This window comes from Ahaetulla prasina, chromosome 10 (genome assembly GCF_028640845.1).
Source record: "Ahaetulla prasina isolate Xishuangbanna chromosome 10, ASM2864084v1, whole genome shotgun sequence".
In the NCBI taxonomy this organism is placed as follows: domain Eukaryota; kingdom Metazoa; phylum Chordata; class Lepidosauria; order Squamata; family Colubridae; genus Ahaetulla; species Ahaetulla prasina.
This window is the reverse complement of record NC_080548.1, coordinates 3,756,322-3,777,007: the sequence shown is the minus strand read 5'-3', so window position 1 is coordinate 3,777,007 and position 20,686 is coordinate 3,756,322. Positions and strand designations below refer to the sequence as shown.

The following is a 20,686-nucleotide window of genomic DNA, read 5'->3' as shown; positions in this document are numbered from 1 at the left end:
AGAACAATTCATAATTGGACAATATGACCTGTCCAGTGGGAGGAGGGGAGAACTCTATTCTTTAACTATGCAATAGTTGCGGGAAAAGTTAGAGCCAGTTTTGCTTTCTTCAGTGTCGAAATGATGTATTCAATAAAGTTTTGCTTTGGGATTTCAAAGTTCCTGACAGTGCTATGTTTGTTGGGTTGGTAAGTCAGACTGATGCGAGAGTCTTTACTTTACCAACCTCAGAAGGCTGAATCAACTTTGAGCCGCTCAGATTTGAACTCCTAGAGTGAGCAATGAGTTAACCTGCAGTACTGCATTCTAATTAAGTTTAGCTATTGGAAGAACATGGAGAGAGGAAGTTGGAACTATCTTCTCCTTTGCCTTATGCTTGAAGAACATATGCAGGGACCTTGAGGACTGTTTAGGAGAAAATACCAAACACTTCCAAATATCTCTTTGCATCTTAATAAGCAAGCCAATTAACGTTGCTTCCCCAAAACTTGCTGGCTGGGAATTTTGAGAGTGGTAATCCAGCACATCTGGGAGGTACCAGTGGCAGAAGCACTTTCCTTCCTTCCTTGCTACAGTTTAAAGAGGGAGCTTGGGCAAGCTTATATCTTCATACCAAGGGAACAAGAATTATGGAATAAAAATGCTAGCAGTTTTCTATTCAGTCTCTCCAAACACCACTACATACAATTTCTTATTTAAAGTTTTAATTTTATTTATTTAAATTGATTTATTTGGCCACCCATCTTGATTCCGGGCAGCTAACAAAGATTTAGAAATGCAACATAAATTACATATATATGTGTGTGTGTGTGTGCGTGTTTATATACATACACATACATAAAATATATATAAAATCAGCCAACTAACAAAGTGGTTCCAGAAAACACTGTTCACCAACCTTTGCCCCCATGCCTAGGAAAACAGGTGTTCTGGACCTTCTGGGAAGTAACCTAGTCAGGACCAGCCAAACTTTGGACCATGGGGTTTTAGGAGGCAGACACAGGTAGGGAAACGGTTTGCTTTCTGGGAGATTGCATATAACAATCCATGATTGATAGGGCCTAGAGCACAGGTGTCAAAATCGCTACGTCATGTTGCCATCATGTGATGTTTCCTTATGTTTTCCCCATTCACGGAGCTGGGGTGGGCGTGGCCTGCACATGATGCATCCGGCCCACGGGCCGCCAGTTTGACACCCCTGACCTCGAGTGAGCCCCTTCTGCCTGACCTAATGCTATGGATAAAAAATGCAGGGATAAGGCCAGCCTTCAAATACCTGGCCCTGTGTCATGTAAGACTTTATAGGCAATCACAAGCACCTATAGTTGCACCTGGAAGCAAATTGTGAACCAGTGCAGATTGCAAAGGAAAGGTATAATATGGACATAATGAAACACACCTATAATTGCCTCTGCTTTTGCATTCTGGACCAAGTGAACCTTATGGAGGTTCTTCAAGGGCAACTCCATGTAAAGTGCATTGCAGTAATCCATTTGAGGGGTGATCAAAGCCTGAGTGGCCATGTACAGCACCTCTTCACCCAGGAAAGGGAACAATTGGTATTAAACATGAAGTTGTCTTTTTCCACATTCTATCCTCTCATCAACACCGATTGCAACCAATTCCAGAGAAAGGAGAATCGGCAGCACACTGTGCACCCAACTCATACATGTTCAGAAGAATATCATTGACAGTAAGTACGTATCAAAGGCTCCAGAGGGTAAGGATAGACATACTACCCCCATCTTTCACCCACAAGTGCAGTCGGTGCTGTTTCAGATCCATGTCCCAGCCTGAAACATCCCTTGATGAAAAATGTGTTGGCCTCCTTTCAAAATGAATCTATTTGTCCACTCAAATCAGTCTATTACCATTTATGAGTATTACCATTTACGAAATGATGCTGGAGGAAATGCGAGGTGATGATTTCAGGTCTCTTCTAAAGCATCTGGACCCCAGCAAGCTTTCACCTTTTTCAAGGCAGGCCATCTGCACACGATTGGCTTGTCAGTTATCAGCAATTTTTTTGTGCAAATTAAACTATGGCACAGCACTACAAATAAGTTGCCATATGTAGTTCAAAGGCAAAAGTCACTGGAGCAGCCCCTTAATGCTTAGAAAAGTCAAGTCAAAAAGGAAGGTGACAGAAGACCTGGCAGCTAGATCCTGACACTAGAAGCAGGAGCTAAAAACTCAAATCCATTACTGACAAAATCTAGCAAAAGACTCCATAAAAATCATAACAACTCTGAAAATCTGGACAATTTAGCAATTAAAAAGCTTCATATTATAATGTATTGTCATACAAAGTATAAGATGATAACATGAAAACAAAACAAAGATTTTAAAAAGATTTTTAAAATTATCCTTCAGAATTATACAACGTTATTGAACGTTGCGTTCTACTGGTTTGCGGGTGAGAAAAACACATTGAACAATACAGCAAGTACCACAAAGATTAAAAACGCACTTATACAAATCCAGAATCTAGGATCTTTAATGAAATTTTTATCAAAATTGCTGAATATGACATAACCTACTGACATTCCAGCAAGGCCGCCTGCAATGTGGGCCACAAAGGAAACCTTAAGGGGGGAAAACACACACATATATTTTTAATGGCTGTATTTCTCCTTGGAGTGTCAACCTTTGATGCAAACAACCAAAGGACAACATGAAGATTGTTGCAGTATTAGTGAAAACCAAAACCGAAATATTGGCAAATATGCAGGATTTTGGTGCTTCCAGCATTACAAAGCATGAACAAGAACAGCTGCAAAGGGATTTGCAAGAACAGCTCTCAAGTAGCAGACTCTCCCTTAATCAAATGGAGATAAAGAGTGGAAATGCCACAAGGAGGAAATTAGAAGATAAGGAGAAAGTTTCCAAAATAAACCCTAGAGAGCAATTGTACTCAAAAAAGTCCACCTTTCTCTCTCTCTCTCTCTCTCTCTCTCTCTCTCTCTCTCTCATCCTATTCAGAAAGTGTACCTAATTCTGAAGAGAATGCTTGATTCAGGGCCTCTGTGAAATAATGGCATTTCTCTTAAAAACAGACCTCCAAACTGCAGCTCTGAATAAGTTGATCTACTGTGTTCTACTGATTCTATTCATACAGAGAGAATGCCAGACGTCAGTCGTCGTAGGAATTCCTAGTACTGAGTTGCTAGCATGGACCTGATTAGTTCTAAGCTTAATACCATTACTGGGCAAGCTGCATTGGTTATGAGTGGGCTTACAGACCCAATTCAAGATGTTGGTTGTTACTTTAAATCTCTGTATGGCATAGATCCGCAGTACCTACTGAGCCATCTCTCCTCAGTGGAACTTAGCCTGTTCCACTTGCACCACGGAAGAAGCCTGCTATGGATCTCACCTGCTAAGGAATCCGGCAGGCAGGTTCAAGGAGAAGAACCTTTTCCGCTGTGGCTCCGTCTCTGTGGAACACTCTACCACTGGAGGTGAGAACTATTCCCTCCCTTTTGGTGTTCTGGAAGGGTATTAAAACTTGACTTTACCAGTTGGCTTGGGATCCTGAGGGGGTGTTCACTGCTGGAGATAGTTGATCCCCATGCCGCCCATTTCTTAATTTGGGTTTTTGTATAGTCTTTAAAATTTTAATCCGCATGTTTTTAATATTGTAATATATTTTATTTGTTTTAAAACCTGCAAACCTCCCGGAGTCACCTTATAGAGGAGGCGGGCAGCATAAAAATGTAATTAATTAATTAATTATCCTGAGGTTTGTGCTGAAAAGGGAAAAGAGGAGAGAACAAGTCAATGTAATACAAGTTATAGAGAAAGAAAATGCAAGATTCAGATAATGTGATAAGAAAAAGTACCTGGTGTAAGTTTGCATTGAAAAGAAATAAAAGAATGCCAGATTTATTTATCAGAATTGACAGCAAAATGAACCAGCAAGCTAAGAGAATGAAGGTAGTTTTTAATGGGAAATAGGCACTTACCTGAATCCCAGTTGAAGGAGAGAGAAATCTTCTGTACAAAGCAAATCCTACATCTGTTCCAACTAAGAATTTAATGCAAATGGTCAGAAACCAACTTTTTAGTGTTGCACGTTAATTGAGAGATTGTTCCCAAAGGAATAAGTAGGCAGGTATCATTTAAAAAGGCAGAGGGCCCTGGCCCTGGAGAGAAGTCTAAGACTCTCCATAAAAGGCCATACAAAGCTGGAGCCACCTTCTCTGAAATTGTCCCGTCTACTTCATAATCTTTTTTTTTTCCATTTATATCCCGCCCTTCTCCGAAGACTCAGGGCGGCTTACACTGTGTTAAGCAATAGTCTTCATCCATTTGTATATTATATACAAAGTCAACTTATTGCCCCCAACAATCTGGGTCCTCATTTTACCTACCTTATAAAGGATGGAAGGCTGAGTCAACCTTGGGCCTGGTGGGACTTGAACCTGCAGTAATTGCAAGCAGCTGCTGTTAATAACAGACTGTCTTAGCAGTCTGAGCCACCGGAGGCCCCCAAACACATCGTGGAGCACACCAAGGTACAATATTCCAGGAGCAAAGACTGGGCTGATTTTTCCATTAATACTGATCACTTGGGTGGACTCGGGAATGGGGACTTGGAGAAAGCAATCCTGTTATTTGTGCCCTCTACAAGGCACACCATGAAGCCTGCCTTCTCACCTCACTTAGTCTGGAGAGAATGCTACATTAAGAAGCCCTGGGAACCACTGACGGATCACACAAGATGCAAACAGAACGTTATGGTTAACTGATATGAAAAGGCATAGGTGAAAAAACCTTTGGTGTGACGGTACCTAATGATCTGATCCTAGGCTGAGAAAATGGAATTGAGCTTTCGTTTCTTAATAGAGCCTCTCCCATGAAATGCCACTTATAATTTCATCGAGGTCATTAAGGTGAGTTTTACCCAAAATAATTCCCAATTTGCTGCTTTGGCCAGGGCACCATGACACAGCACTGTTTTTAATTGGACAAAATCAAAATCAGTCTCCCCCAAAGGCTGGTTTAGATGTATTGCCCATTTCCCAGAACCCACCGTGCTTAAAAGCACCCAGAACAGACCCCCAGGTGACCTCTCTCCAGGTAGTCTTTTTGCAATAAACATCTGCTAAAATCCAAGGATTGGTCAAAGGGGCAACAAGTGACTGATTTGGGTGGGTTGACTGTATTGATTTTACTTGGAATCCACTTGGCTTTTGCACATTTTCCTTTCTCCTATAAACTTTTTTCCTATCCATAGATTGGCTTCAAATGCATTACAAAGGACTTTCCTTTCCTTTCCCCTTTCCCTTTTCATTTTTGCACATGCAAGTCTGCCCAGCCTCATGTTTCAGAATTAGTGCAAGGATGGTGAAGTTCTGTATTTCTGAGTTTTGTATGGAAAGATCCAAAGTGCTCTTCTTTCCTGTTTTTTTCTAGCACTGGGCCAAACGGAGCAGCTCTGGGGAGGAAGCCTAGGAATTCCCAGCTAGCTAGGGGATGTTAGGATGTTCTGAGGCACCATTCCATAATCTTTTATTGGAGGACCTCTGGATGAAGAAACCAAGCAAATTTTTGTTTCCCTTTTTCACCTCTCAGTTTATATCTGCATGCAACCACCAAGTACTTTTTAAATTTCCAAATTTTAATAACAGATTCCTCACACTGTCATTTTTCTTTCGCAAAGCAAAAATGAAAGTGAGAAGCCATTTAATTCATTGTTGTCATAGTCACTGCTCCAAATTTCCTTTCCAAACTCCCCACAATTGAAGCAGACCAATCCTTCAGTTCAAAGTTTGTCCCCAGAGTTATTATTATTATTATTGCAGTAATCCCGTCTGGATTACTGCAATGCTCTTTACATGGGGCTCCCCTTGAGGAGCACCCGGAGGCTCCAACTGGTACAGAATGTGGCCACGCGGGGGATTGAGGGAGCCCCCCATAGCTCCCATGTAACACCTCTCCTGCGTAGGCTGCATTGGTTGCCGGTGGTCTTCCGGGTGCGCTTCAAGGTGTTGGTTATCACCTTTAAAGCGCTCCATGGCATCGGACCGGGATATTTATGGGACCGCCTGCTGCTGACAGTTATCTCCCATTGTCCGGTACGTCCAGTGCGCACTCACAGGGAGGGCCTTCTTAGGGTGCCGTCGGCTAGGCAATGTCGGCTGGCGGCCCCCAGGGGAAGAGCATAAAAACATACTTATTTATTCAAGCGGGACTGGCATAATAGTTTGATTTTAAATTGGGGTTTTATTAATATTTTAAATATTTTAAATTTTAATTTTAATTATCAGCCGTTTTCGTAATTTTGCTATATTTTAATTCGTTTTTAACTGTACATATTCTGTATTTTATTTTTGGCTGTACACCGCCCTGAGTCCTTCGGGAGAAGGGCGGTATAAACATTTAATAAATAAATAAATAAATAAATAAATAAATAAATAAATAAATAAATAAATAAATAAATAGCGTTCTCTGTGGGGGGCCCGGCTCTATGGAACGAGCTGCCGGTGGGACTCCGTCTCCTCCCTGATCTCCGGACCTTTAAGCGCGAGCTCAAGACTTTCTTTTTTCACCAAGCGGGGCTGGCCTGATTTATTTTAGTATGGGGGTTTTAGTGGGTTTTAATAGGGTTTTAATTGTTGATAAAATTTTAGCTAATATTTTAAGTATACAGCGGTCGAATCAGATTTTTAAATTTGTTATAGTATTTTAATTTGTTTGGGATTTCTGTCGTTTTATTGGCTGTACACCGCCCTGAGTCTTCGGAGAAGGGCGGTATAAAAATATGAACAAATAAATAAATAAATATTATTAAAAATAAGATTAACAGCTCCAATGCAGATCTCCCTAAGTATATTTTGTCTTTGATAAGACAAAAAACAACAACCACCCAGTAGTTTGCTTTTCTGATATTACACAGAACATGGTTTATTTTAATTATCCCAACATACCACCCTTCTCCAAATTGTAAGAGGATGTTCAAATACAAACTTTTCCCCCCATGATTAACTTGGTATGTGAAAGAAGCACAGACGTGTACATGTCTGTCTACATGTACAAAGCAGGATGGCAACTTCTCCAACTTTAGCTCAGAGAAGAGAACATTTTAAAAAGTTACCTATTAAGCCAATGAATAGCAGTCTTGCAATTCCAAAGAGAGGAATCATTTCTCGGAAGTTCTGAAAGAAAAAGAGATATGAACAAACTCTAAAACAATTCCCTTTCAGGCTATAAACTACTTACCAGAAAGTAAAACTATATTACCAAAGAATTAAATCAAGATCACAGAATTATATAGTATAAATATTTGAAAGAGTCTTAAAAGATTCCCTAGTCTGACCCTCTGCCTAATGCAGAACCCGCTCTGACAGCATTCCTGATAGATGAATTTCCATTATCTCTGTAAACACCATTGTTTCCTACTATGATTTGATTGCTTTTTGTACCATATGACTGTCACTGGGTGTTGTGCCTTGTGATTCTTGACAAATGTATACTGTCTTTTTATGTACACTGAGAGCACATGCACCAAAGACAAATTCCTTGTGTGTGAGAGGATTGCCTCTCCCTCGAGCTTAAGAAAGTGAAAACTCTTGAAATGGAGTATTTCAAAAGGAACCTTTTATTAAGCAGAAGTGACAGCAATGAATTCAAAGCAACGTCTGAATACCCTTAGGCAAGACAAATAGGATTAAGGCAGTAGAGACCCCTCCCTTTAGCCAGAATGCAGATTTAGCCAATACACAATATACACTTTACACTTTACACACAAGTGTAAAGATGTTTTCTTTACCGGCTGCCCTGAGAACCAGATAAGCATGCATAATCTATATCCATTAAATTATCCATTAAAGTGAAACATCCCACATGGCCGTCATAAACATTCTCTAAAGGTAAGAAGATCTCAGGGCACTACGGTGCCAGGATATATTTATTTTATTTATTTATTTTATTTGTCATAACATCATACATAAGCATAAGCATGAAGCAACAATATAACATATAAGCATATATATGAGTATAAGCATGTAATAACTATATTAATTGGATATAACGAAAGGAAACAATAGGACAGGAACGGTAGGCGCGCTTGTGCTCTTATGCAAGCCCCTTACAGACCTCTTAGAAATGGGCTGAGGTCAAGAGTAGACAGTTTTTGGTTGAAGCTTTGGGGATTTTGAGAAGAGACCACAGAGTCAGGTAGTGTGTTCCAAGTATTAATAACTCTGTTACTGAAGTCATATTTTCTGCAATCAAGATTGAAGTGGTTAACATTAAGTTATATAAGTTATATAGGTTGGATATATGCTAATAAATCGAATCCTGCCCCTGCCGACTGAATGGCAGTATCACTTTTAGGGATCTGACTGTGTGTCCAAAAGAATTCTATATTCTATTCTATTCTATTCTCAAAGGAAACTCCACCACTTCCCAGGCAATTCCATTACTGAACAGCTGATATGATATTAGCGTTTTCACACTGTGAGTGAATTTTTTTTTAATTTTTAATTCCATCTTTATTATTTTTATAAATACCTCAAGGTGGTGAACATGACCCTTTCCTCCTCCTATCTTCCCCACAACGACGACCCTGTGAGGTGAATTGGCTGAGAGACAATGACTGGTCCAAAGTCTCCCAGCTGGCTTTCATGGCTAAGGCGGGACTAGAACTCATGAGTGTCCACTAAACCAAACTGCTCTATTTTTATCCCCAAGGAAGAACTCCTTTGATGTGGTTGTGGGGCTTGTCTGCGCTGAGCAAAAGGAAAGCTATGCCAGAGTTTCAACCATACTGGGCAGTTCTCATCAGATGAGGCAGACGAAGTCTCTAGCCTGGTGCCTTAATGATTAGACCAAATTGTTCTATTACAGTCTCTGTTCACAACAATGGAAGTCAGAGCCGCTTAATCCTTAGCTGGAATCGACTTTCATTTGCACTCAGTTCTTCCCAACCATATGGGATGTCATATCAGCAGAGTATATAGCCAGATCCAAGCAGTTTGGCCTTTTGCAATTAATACAGAAATTTTGTCAATGCAGATTTTCTAAATGCTATCAAAGATTTTTTGGTGTGCTAATAACTACTGAGACTATCACAGCTCATGCCATAATCTTTCAGTTTTGATTTTCAGTTCTTGATCTATTCTATTAGAATTTTATTCTTCATTTCTTCTATTATCTCCTGGTATTGCCACCTCAATTATCCATGTTTCTTTTTATCAGTCTATTCAGTAATCCCACAATATTTTAACCTGCTCATTTTCAACTACTAGTATTTTTCATTATGTTTCACTGTTCATTTCACTGAAAAAAATTTTTTTTTCAATTTTTCACCATGCAAGCCTATGCAATTCTCACAAGCCATTTGTTTGTGCAGCTTGTGGAGCCACCATAACAAATGGAGCCCACTAGAGCAGGGGTCTCCAAACTTGGTAACTTTAAGACTTGTGGACTTCAACTCCCAGAATTCCCCAGCCGGTGCTAAATAATGATGAAAATTGCACCTGGTTGCAACCAGGCAGCCTCTGGAGGAAAGTTGAGCTTCGCCTTGCATGGCATCAGCTGGGCAATCTTGCAAAAAGCAGTAAGGTAGGCTGGGTGCTGTTGAGGATCAGAGCTGTCTGAGTTCTGGGAAGCTGGATGGGCAGCCTCCATTACGGTCCTAAGTCGAAGGCTACCATATATAGGGTTTTCCATAGATTTTTCCAAAACTAGATTGTTTCTTCTTCTTTTTTCCCCCAGAATTTCTATTGCCTTTTATATTTTGGCAGAATCTCCTCTGGTCTGATTGAAATAGCTGATTTTGCTTAAATTGGATGATTTGTGCCTCAAAGCTTTCAATTTTCCTAGTTACTGCTGTTATTTGTTCCTTTATGATTTCTTAAGTTTTTTCAATTTTTCTGGTGCTATGTCAATATTTTTTATTATGCTTGTCCTGATCTTTTACATTCTTCAATTTTTTAAAAAACTTTCATGTTTTTTTTTTAAATTACTCACATCTGATCTTAATTTCTTTCTTTCTTTCTTTTTTGCCATCCAGTCTGATCTTCCACTTTGGGATTGAATACAATTTTGCTTTTGGTTTTCTAATTTCAGTACCCAGTTGTTCTGTAACCACCACGGCTGTACTGTAGACAAGCTGATTGGTCTGTTCGATTGATGTTATTTTAATCCTTTCAAACGCCTTGTTCATAACCTTTATTATAGGTCTGTTTGGGGCACTGCTTTCAGCGCCAGCAGTCTTGGCCTTTCTGCTGGTAATTTTGCATATGCCACAATCTTCTCTTTTCATTCTTCTTTTTTTTTTCTTGTGAAGTTTTTTTATTTTTCTTTTCTTATATACATATTGTAAATGTACAATCTCTTGTCCATACATAATCATACATAATCATATAAATTTTTTCTAAAGAAAGTACAAAAATAAAACAATTTAATCCTGTTTGGGGTTGCTCACATCCTGGACAATCCTGGACTAAACTGTTTCAACTCCTACCCTCAAAACGACGCTATAGAGCACACCAGAACAACTAGACACAAGGACAGTTTTTTCCCGAAGGCCATCACTCTGCTAAACAAATAATTCCCTCAACACTGTCAAACTATTTACTAAATCTGCACTACTATTAATCTTCTCATCGTTCCCATCACCAATCTCTTTCCACTTATGACTGTATGACTGTAACTTTGTTGCTGGCAATCCTTATGATTTATATTGATATATTGACCATCATTTGTGTTGCAAGTGTTGTATCTTGATGAAGGTATCTTTTCTTTTATGTACACTGAGAGCATATGCACCAAGACAAATTCCTTATTTGTCCAATCACTTGGCCAATAAAAAAAAAATCTATTCTATTCTATTCTATTTTACCCTCTCTTCCCCTTTGTTTCACAACAAACCTTCTTCTCCTCTTTTCCTTCCCTCCCTCCTCACCTTTCCTACCTTCCTCCTCCTCCTCTCTTTCCTCCTTCCCCTTCCTCTCCCCTACTCCTCTCTTCTTTCCTTCCTTTCTTACTTTTTCCCCTACTCTTCTCCCCTACCCTCTCTTCCTCTCCTTCCCCTTCCTTCCATCCCTCTCTCTCCCTCACCTCCTGTATCTTACCCTCTGTCCCTCTCTTCTGTCTTTCTTCTTTGTTGTGTAATATTTCCCTTGCTTGGTAACTGAGCAACTCTAGTTTTCTAATATTGTATACTTTCTTTTCAGTTTCTTTTCCATTTTAACCAAATCTATCATTTCATAATTGTACATTTATATTTATAATCTTCCTTCCTTCCCCGAATACTTTATTTCGTATTATAAATCAGCGTTGATCTGCTAGCCTCTGTTCTGTTATTTCTGATTCTGGATATTGTTCTTTCCAGAACTGGTGCATTCTTTACAAATATCCCCTTCTTGCTGGGCTTGCTCTGTAATAATAGATCATTATTTCTTTGTTTTCAATCATTGTATATTTGCGACAGGTAAACACCTTTTCTTCCAGTAGTTCTACAACTGCTGGTCCTGGTTGCTCAGCCAACAGTCCTGAGTCCTAGGTAGCCCATTTTTCACCAGGAACTCCAACATCTAGCACGGATCTTGTTTTCCCGGGCGACATCCAAGCCGGTGTCGCTTTCTGAAATTTATGATGAGACCTGTCCAGTATGATTGAACCTCTGGCATAGCTCTCATCTTCCTCAGAGCACACAAGACCCACAACCACATCAAGGTAGTGCCTCAGTGGGGGATGATAATGATGATGATTCCAAACTGATCTATGATACCATGGTTATTAAATCAACAGTACTTGTGAATAATTCTATTTATTTCACATTATGAGTAGACCTTAAGGATTGAACTGTGGGGTCCTTGGTGCTCATTGAGCTTTATTGTTTGCTTGCAGATATTTCATTAACCAGCTAAGTAACATCATCAGTGCAAGCGAGTATGGAGTTTGTTCCCTGTTAATATATACCGTATTTACTCGCCATTCAAAAGTAACAATAAACAGAGATAAGGAAACAAAAAGACAGAATGCATCCTCTCCAGCAGCCGACATCCAGATAGGCAAAGATCAAAACCCAAACAAAGAATAAAGCAGAAAACAATAATCAAGGAACTATCAAGGAGAAAACGATATCCTCACCAACACTGGCAGGGTAAGCTATTGTATATAATAGGAAATAAACCTCATACTCATTCACACTAATGATACTACCTAGTTACCTAGCAAGCAAACAACCAAGCTCAGAGAGAACAAAGGAATCCACTTAATAATCATTACTGCCTGTGTTTCTTCTAAGCTGATTTCGATCTTGAGACATTTTTTTCTCCGGAGACCCACAAACAGCCAGCTCAACAGTGAAAAAAGTAAGGTTCTACATTTAGGCAAAAAAAACAAAATGCACAGGTACCGTATATGTGGTACCTTGCTCAATAGTAGTACCTGTGAGAGGGATCTTGGAGTCCTAGTGGACAACCATTTAGATATGAGCCAGCAGTGTGCAGCTGCTGCTAAAAAAGCCAACACAGTTCTGGGCTGCATAAACAGAGGGATAGAATCAAGATCACGTGAAGTGTTAGTGCCACTTTATAATGCCTTGGTAAGGCCACACTTGGAATACTGCATTCAGTTTTGGTCGCCACGATGTAAAAAAGATGCTGAGACTCTAGAAAGAGTGCAGAGAAGAGCAACAAAGATGATTAGGGGACTGGAAGCTAAAACATATGAAGAACGATTGCAGGAACTGGGTATGTCTAGTTTAATGAAAAGAAGGACTAGGGGAGACATGATAGCAGTGTTCCAATATCTCAGGGGCTGCCACAGAGAAGTGGGAGTTGGGCTGTTCTCCAAAGCACCTGAGGGTAGAACAAGAAGCAATGGGTGGAAACTGATCAAGGAAAGAAGCAACTTAGAACTAAGGAGAAATTTCCTGACAGTGAGAACAATTAATAAGTGGAACGACTTGCCTGCAGAAGTTGTGAATGCTCCAACACTGGAAATTTTTAAGAAAATGTTGGATAACCATCTGTCTGAGATGATGTAGGGTTTCCTGCCTGGGCAGGGGGTTGGACTAGAAGGCCTCCAAGGTCCCTTCCAACTCGTTGTTGTTGTTGTTATGATGATGATGATGATGATGATGATGATGATGATGATGATGATGATGATGATGATGATTATTATTATTATTATTATTATTATTATTATATTCTGTGACTATGATTATGGAAACTTTGGCCAGTGACCCAAAGCAGTGAAAGGGAGAGTTTCCTTTCAGAGTTCTATCTCCACAAGTAGTCCTGGCTTAATGACCCTAATTTCCAACATCTGGTTGCATCGCTGCAATGGGAAATTTTATTCCCCCTCCCATGTCCAAGCAACCCCCTTACCACTAGAATATTCATGAAGTATCCTCCAATCAGAGCATAGACACCTCCTGATGCTCCCACGAGACCCAGCAGAGGATCACAGATGGAACTTGCCAAAGAACCTAAAGAGAATTAGGCCAATTAACCAAGATAATACTGGCGGTTTGGAATGCCTAATATCCGCCACCAAGGACCAGGTCCACACCCAAAGGTCTAATTTAACTGCTGTATTGCAATTGATGCCTAAGCACATAAATATCAATGGAATTCAAGGGGGTTGGGTTGGACTTAGTCTGCTTGTGGCCACATGGAGATTCTGGGCTGATCGCTCTTTTGACTCCACCTGCAGGTTCTGCTACTCCTTCCCCTATAACTAAGCAGCTATTAAGTTTGGTTGTTGACATGCAAGTTAAAATGTAAGATTCTTTTTTTATTGCAACAGGCTATGTCCCTCCTGCTGTTTTGTATTGAAAAGTGGGTCAATTGCTACCAGGCCTTTTTTTGGCACAACTCACCTCCAATCACTCCTGCAAGATACACAGCTGCCACTCTGTGTCCTTTATGAACTAATTCCAGGGGAATACCCAGGCAGAGCTGGAGAACAAGGTTCCCTATAATATGTTCAACGCTGCAGAAGGAAAGATAAATTTGAAATTAATATTTATCTTCTCCAGAAAAAAAACCCACAGCACACTAAGATTATGTTAATGATAAAATGGGATACAAATGTAATGAATACATAAATATTCAGTGTTTAGCATAATTATAAAAAAAAGCAATGAAGTAATTAAGTACAATTAGACTGCAGCAGTTCCCCGGGTTCTAGGTGTGCTCTTAGCCCAAGGCCATAAAGCAGCTTCAATCCCAATGGAAAACCAAGTAGAATAACAAAGCCAAGCCAAAAGCCTCCTTCAGCACCTGTCAAAATGAGCATAATAGACTGCTTACCCAGCATGCAGAAACATGTAAGACAAAAATCTCCAGGCTTCCTTTCGCTTCTCAGGTCTATAAATAAGCGGACTTTCCCAAATTCCCACTTCTAGCGTGATCCATTGAGTCTGGGGCTTCCAAACAGCATAATAAATGAACACCGACAGCTAGAAATAAACAAGAGAAAGCCCTTCAGACCATACCAGACTGAGATAACAGTACAGGTAAAGCCCCAAGCAATCAGCACCTGTTCTCTTCAGTTGGCCAGGAGTAAGTCCTTCAAAAAGTTAATCGTAGGAATAGACTTCCAGACTTCCCACAATCTATCACCATCAGCCATAATGTCTGAAACAATTAGTAGACATAGATCAATAAGATCATACGATTTGTGGGAAGGGGACATAGGCTTCCCTCCTCACCATTTTAGGTAAAACTTGATATATGATATGGCTTGCCCTATTTCAGTCCCATGTTCATTTAATATTCTTGATCATGCAGTTTTAGGAAAAATAATAAATTCTGGAGACGTGAAAGAGAATTTTGTATTATATACATAACTATTTGGAATTTATCAATATGTGAATTATGATAATACCATTTCATACCACACTAGTGAGGCCATACTTGGAATACTGCATAAAGTTCTGGCCACCATAATGCATAGAAATGTTGAGACCCTAGAAAGTGTGCAGAAAAGAGCAACAAAGATAATAAAGGAGCCGTAGGCTAAATCGTATAGTGAACAGTTAAGGGAACTAGGTATGTCTACCCTATCGAAGACAAGGATTAGAGGGGACATGATAACTATCTTCCAGTACTGAAGAAGCTGTCACAGAGAAGAGGGGGTTGACTTATTCTCCAAAGTACTTGAGGGCAGGGCAAGAAGTAATAGCAATAGTACTTAGACTTATATACAGCTTCATGGTGTCTTACAGCCCAAGCAGTTTACAGTCAATACACTGCCCCCAACAATCTGGGTCCTCATTTTACCCACCTCAGAAGGATGGAAGGCTGAGTCAACCTTGAGCTGGTCAGATCGAACTGCCAAATTGCAGTCAGCTGGCAGTCAGCAGAAGTAGCCTGCAGTACTGCACTCTAACCACTGCGCCACTGTGAGTGGTGGCAGCTTGTCACCAATGAGAAGCAGCTTTGTTAAGAGATCTAACCTAGAAGTAAGAAGAAATTTCCTGATGGTGAGAACAGTTAATTAATGGAATAGTTTCCCTCCTGGGGTTGTGGGTGCTCCATCATCACTGGAGGCTTTCAAAAATAGACTGGAGAGCCATTTGATCAGGATGATGTAAGATCTCCTGCTTGAGCAAAGGGTTGGATTAGAAGACCTCCAATGTCCCTTCCAGCCCTATGATTCAATATGATTCAAAAGGACTGTAGATTTAGATGCTGCCCCGCAAACAAGATTATACTGTAAACAAAATTATATTGTTACAGTGGAAAGAATGTGCCATAATGATTTACCGCTATGAATTAATGGCATGATTTCAATGCTCTGCTCTGGTAATGAGTAAAATGGAAAATTCACTCAATATTTGTTGTCTGATTTAAATACGATAATATGGTTTGGTCCTTTTTTTCTCTGCCCCCTTTTTAAATTAGGCATATAATTTCTTTTTTATTTCTTATAGAATCATAGATGTCTTTAGTGGCCCCCCTAGGCCAATCTGAACTGCAAACCTAAAACATTTTGAACAGGTGACTATCCATCCTTGAAGACCTCCTTCACACGGGAAAAATATCATTTCAGAGGCAGGAAAGTTCTTTAATATTTAATCTGAGTTTACTTCCTTATCGTTTTGACCCACTGGTTCTTTTTCTCTTTTAGAGTTTTCTTCTGTGTATAAAAACTATCAAAATTAAACATGGGCTACTGGTTGTGTAAAGAAGGAAGAGTCACATTGTTCTTTAGATATATTTCTAAACAGGAATTTTTCAGTAATCTTGCAAATTTTCAGCAATGCCCATTGAGTCCCTCCCTTGTCGCCTTAGATCCACAGCTTTTGTGGTCACAAGAAACATGCAATCATTTGCTTGGCATCTCACAGAAAACTTTCCTGGAAAAGAAAAGGGATCTGTGAAATTTTCTCTCTCTCGGGAAATCTTCTTAGTAGAACTCAGTTTATTTATCCATTTTACTAGGTTTATAGACAACTCCAATACTCAATCAGCTTTCAAACCGACCACCTATATATGGTAATTAAAACAGCCCAACATTAATAATATATTTAAAATATTGCTATTCTGAAAACACCACATGACTATATTTCTTCACAGGGTTTTCACTGGCCTTTTACTTGTTTCTCTTGGATGAAACAGACAGTCTTATATTTGGGGGGAAACAGGTAAATGAGCACCTTCTGCAAAGCAAGTAAACCAGAACAGAGAGGAGGCCCAGGTGAAGATACCTGTGGAAAGGTCCTTTCCCTGGATAAATTCCTTTGGTGAAATTGGTGAAACATTCAGGCTCACTTAAAATGAGAAGTAAAAGCTGTATCGTGATTTCTTAAAAAAAAAAAACACTATTAAAAAAGGAATTAGAGTCATCTATTTGTGAAAACTAATTCTATAGATCAGGGGTCTCCAAACTCAGCAACCTTAAGACATGTGGACTTCAACTTCCAGAATTCCCAGCATTGCTGGCTGGAGAATTCTGGCAGTTGAAGTCTACAAATAAACAAGTGATCCTGGAACATTTCATCCATGGTAAACATCATGAAACACATCTAGAAATAAAATGTACAAATAAAAGAAAGAGCTTTTTACCTCAGCTAAGCTGATAGCCAGGATGAAAATGGGTGGCGGGATGCAGCTGGCCCTTTCCAGGTAAGTTGCTCTGGCCTCTCCAGGAAGCATCCATTTGGAAACGGTATTGTGGATGCTGCTGCACTTGATCCAGGGGCATCTGCTCTTCTCCTCCTCCTCATTAGGCTCCTCTTGTGCATCTTCCAGGTTGAATCGCTCAAGCTCCATGATGGCTGCCTCGAAGGAGCCTCTTCCTTGGCTGGGACCAGCTCTCGGCTGCCTGCAAGGCAGGATTCGGGGCACCTTCTGTGGTGCCATCTGGAGTTAGCACTAACCTTCCCCCAATCCTCCCCAGCACCAGCAGATCAAGCAACAACTTTCCATCATTGGGTTAACCCAGGGGTCTGCAAATGTGGCTCTTTTAAGACTTGTGGACTTCAACTCCCAGAGTTGAGCAAAACTGGCTGAGGAACTCTGGGAGTTGAAGTCCACAAGTCTTAAAAGAGCCAAGTTTGCAGACCCCTGGGTTAAAGGAAAGACCCACCTAGGGCTTTGGGTACATTCTCCAGGGCTCTCCTGGAGCTGCCTCTCAGGGGCTGTCTCAACACAGGGACTCGACTGTCTCCGGGGCACAGGATACCCGGGGAGCACCAGGTTGCCTGACCCAGGTGCCGGCTGGACGGAACCAGCCGGAACCTCTGCGGACGGAGGAAGGGAGCAAAAGATTGCCTCTCTGCCAAGGCGTCTTGCAGGCAAGCCGAAGCGGTGCCGGAGCCCCGGGCTCCGGGCTCCCTTCCCTCCCCTACGCCCATCGCTGGGATCGAGGAACGGGCCCGGCGGCTAATCCAAGGTAAGGCGGGGAGGAAGGAGCTTTGTCGGCTACGCCCGGGAAGCTCGGAAGCCGCCGCCGTCCAACCAGCCCCAGTCTCCAGAAAGCAGCTCAGCCCCGACGGCCGGAGACGCCCGGCAGCCCGAAGGAGTCCCGAGCGGCCGGCTGGACCAGGGAAGCCGCAGCCACGGCGGCCAGAAGCGCTTACCTGGGCGCGTCAGCCAGGAGCTCTCCCGGCGCAGCAGCGGGGAAAGGCAAAGCGAGGAGGGCCGGCCAAGCTCTGCGCCCAGCCCGCCCAGCCCTTCCCTTCCCTTCCCTTCCCTTGGCCAGGAAACGCCCGGCTCCAACGCGGGACGGAGGCGGCGGATACACCACGGAGCTTGCCCGGCTGGAAGGGAAGGCAGGGCGGGGGACACCCGGAGGGGCGCCTATTCCTCGGGGATGCGACGAAGGGAAGAGTTGCGGCGGGGAAAGACAGGCTGAAGGGCAACCAAGAGGATTTGGGGCCTGGAAGCTAAAATATATGAAGAGCAGTTACACGAGCTGGGCATGGCTAGTCTAGTGCAGGGGTCTCCAACCTTGGCAACTTTAAGCCTGGAGGACTTCAACTCCCAGAATACCCCAGCCAGCAAAGCTGCCAAAGTTGCCAAGGTTGGAGACCCCTGGTCTAGTGAACAGGAGGACCAGGGGAGCCAAGATAGCAAACTTCCAATATTTGAGGGGCTGCCACAGAGAGGAGTTGGGGGTCAAACTATTTCCCAAAGCACCCAAAGGCCAGACAAGGAATAACAGACGGAAACTGAACAAGAGAGATTCAACTTGGAAATTTTCAAGGCGAAATTTTCTGACAGTGAGAACAATCAACCCATGGAACAGAAATTGCTTTCAGAAGTTATGGGAGCTTCATCACTGGAAGCTTTCAAGAACAGACTGGACTGCCATCTGTCCGAAATGGTGTAGGGTCTCCTGCTTTGGGGTGGGGGTGTTGGAGTAGATGACCTACGAGGTCCCTTCCAACTCTGTTAATCTAATCTGATGTTGCCCCGTCACTGTCCTGCAGGCAACAGCAACTCCCCTTGGTCGTCCTGGTCTTTAGCCTCCAGCAATTCTAAGTTGGGGCTTGTCCATGTGGCAGCCTGCAGACCATTGCTGGGCATGGCCTCCCTGGGGAGCAGGGAAGCTGGGCTGGCAGAGAAGCTCTGGCCCCCTGCTTGCCCAGGGATCCCTTCGGGCAAGTCCCCTGAACAAAGGGCCCACTGAGTGGGCAGCTGGATGGGTTCCAGCTGGCCTGGGGCACCGAGATTATCTCTTAAGAAAGAGTGGATTTATTAGATTTATTATAATAAATGTTTGTATATGATAACATATAAATGTTACATTTATTATTTTAACATCCAAGTTTCTTGACTGCAGACTTCAGATTAAAACAAAGACATAGAATGATGCTGTAGCACTTTCTCCCCTCCAACTGGTGTGCCTTTAGGGGGGCTTCAGTGCAACCACTTTTTGTAATGTGTGTATTTTTGCAAGGGAAATATTAACCTTCCATCCTTCTGCAATGTAAATATGGAAAGGAACAGTCTGCTGTCAACCGCCTCCCTCCCCCTGAAACATTCCAGCTGACTGTAGAGGAAGGGAAGGAAGGGCTGTGCGTGATGCTGGGGGCAAAGGTCTTTTCCCAGCAGTCCCAGCCCTGAGACCACCCCGTCCCAACAGCAACACTGTCCATCCCCATTGCTGACGCATGGTGCTCTGGGGCCACGCTTCATCTACCAGTAGGCTTTCCCTGGGTTCAAGGACCAGAAGAGACCATGTGCGGGAAGAGCCCCAAGGCTGGTCTAAGCTGTTATGGGTGGTACCAGCACCAGCTAAGATGGTGTGCTGCAGTAGTGGGTTTCAAATCCTGTCACTACTGTTTCACTTGTGGATGCGTGGGCGCTTGCGTGCACAGAAACGTCTGGTTGGGTGGGCAGAGTCTCCCACTGCCACCGCTACCGGTTCGCCCGATCCAGGGCGAACCGGTAGCATCCTACCACTGGTGTCCTGGCTCTTCTTTCTTTTCTGCAACTACAAGTAATCCTTGACTTATGACCATAATTGAGCCCAAAATTTCTGTTGACAGTTGTTAAGTGAGTTAATTGTTCTGTCAGGAAATTTCTTCTTAGTTCTAAGTTGCTTCTCTCCTTGATTAGTTTCCACCCACTGCTGCTTCTCCTGCCTTCAGGTGCCTTGGAGAATAGGTTAACCCCCTCTTCTATGTGGTAGCCCCTCAAATTTATTTTATTTATTTATTTTATTTATTTATAATTACATTTCTATACCGCACCATCTTCCGAAGGACTCAGGGCGGTGTACAGCCAATATTAAAATACACACACAAATACAGTATAAATATAATAAATAACAATTTAAAAACAATTAAAAGCAAATATTTAATGGCCGAATCACTAAAACGGTCAAAGACCGATTAAAACCCATTAAAATTTCGCTAAAATATGTCTTAGGCTAGTCCCGCTTGGTGAAATAATAAAGTCTTCAGTTCACGTTTGAAGGCCCGGAGGTCGGGGAGTTGGCGTAACCCCGGAGGTAGCTCGTTCCATACGGCTGGTGCCGCCACAGAGAAGGCCCTCCCCCTGGGGGCCGCCAACCTATATTGTTTGGTCGACGGCACCCTGAGGAGGCCCTCTCTGTGGGAGCGCACAGGTCGTTGCGAGGCAATCGGTGGCAGAAGGCGGTCTCGCAAATACCCCGGTCCTAAGCCATGGAGCGCTTTAAAGGTGGTAACCAGCACCTTGAATTGTACCTGGAAGGCTACCGGCAGCCAGTGCAGGCCACGCAGGCC

At 42.2% G+C, this 20,686-nt stretch overlaps 1 protein-coding gene across 2 annotated transcripts; it reads right to left on the bottom strand.

Annotated features, from left to right (window-relative positions):
• Positions 1-687: 687 nt before the first annotated feature.
• On the bottom strand, positions 688-18,324 carry RHBDL2 (rhomboid like 2). Of its 2 annotated transcripts, XM_058195685.1 has the most exons (8): positions 18,053-18,315; positions 17,037-17,321; positions 14,277-14,425; positions 13,844-13,956; positions 13,350-13,450; positions 7,100-7,160; positions 3,966-4,027; positions 688-2,585 (listed from the first exon to the last, which is right to left on the bottom strand). In XM_058195685.1, the coding sequence occupies exons 2-8, from the start codon at positions 17,241-17,243 to the stop codon at positions 2,403-2,405; spliced, it is 876 nt and encodes a 291-aa protein (XP_058051668.1). In that variant the 5' UTR covers positions 17,244-17,321; positions 18,053-18,315; the 3' UTR covers positions 688-2,402. The 2 variants fall into 2 exon arrangements, with proteins under 2 accessions (XP_058051668.1, XP_058051667.1); XM_058195684.1 differs by having other exon boundaries at positions 2,482-4,027; positions 18,053-18,324.
• Between the last annotated feature and the right edge of the window lie 2,362 nt (positions 18,325-20,686).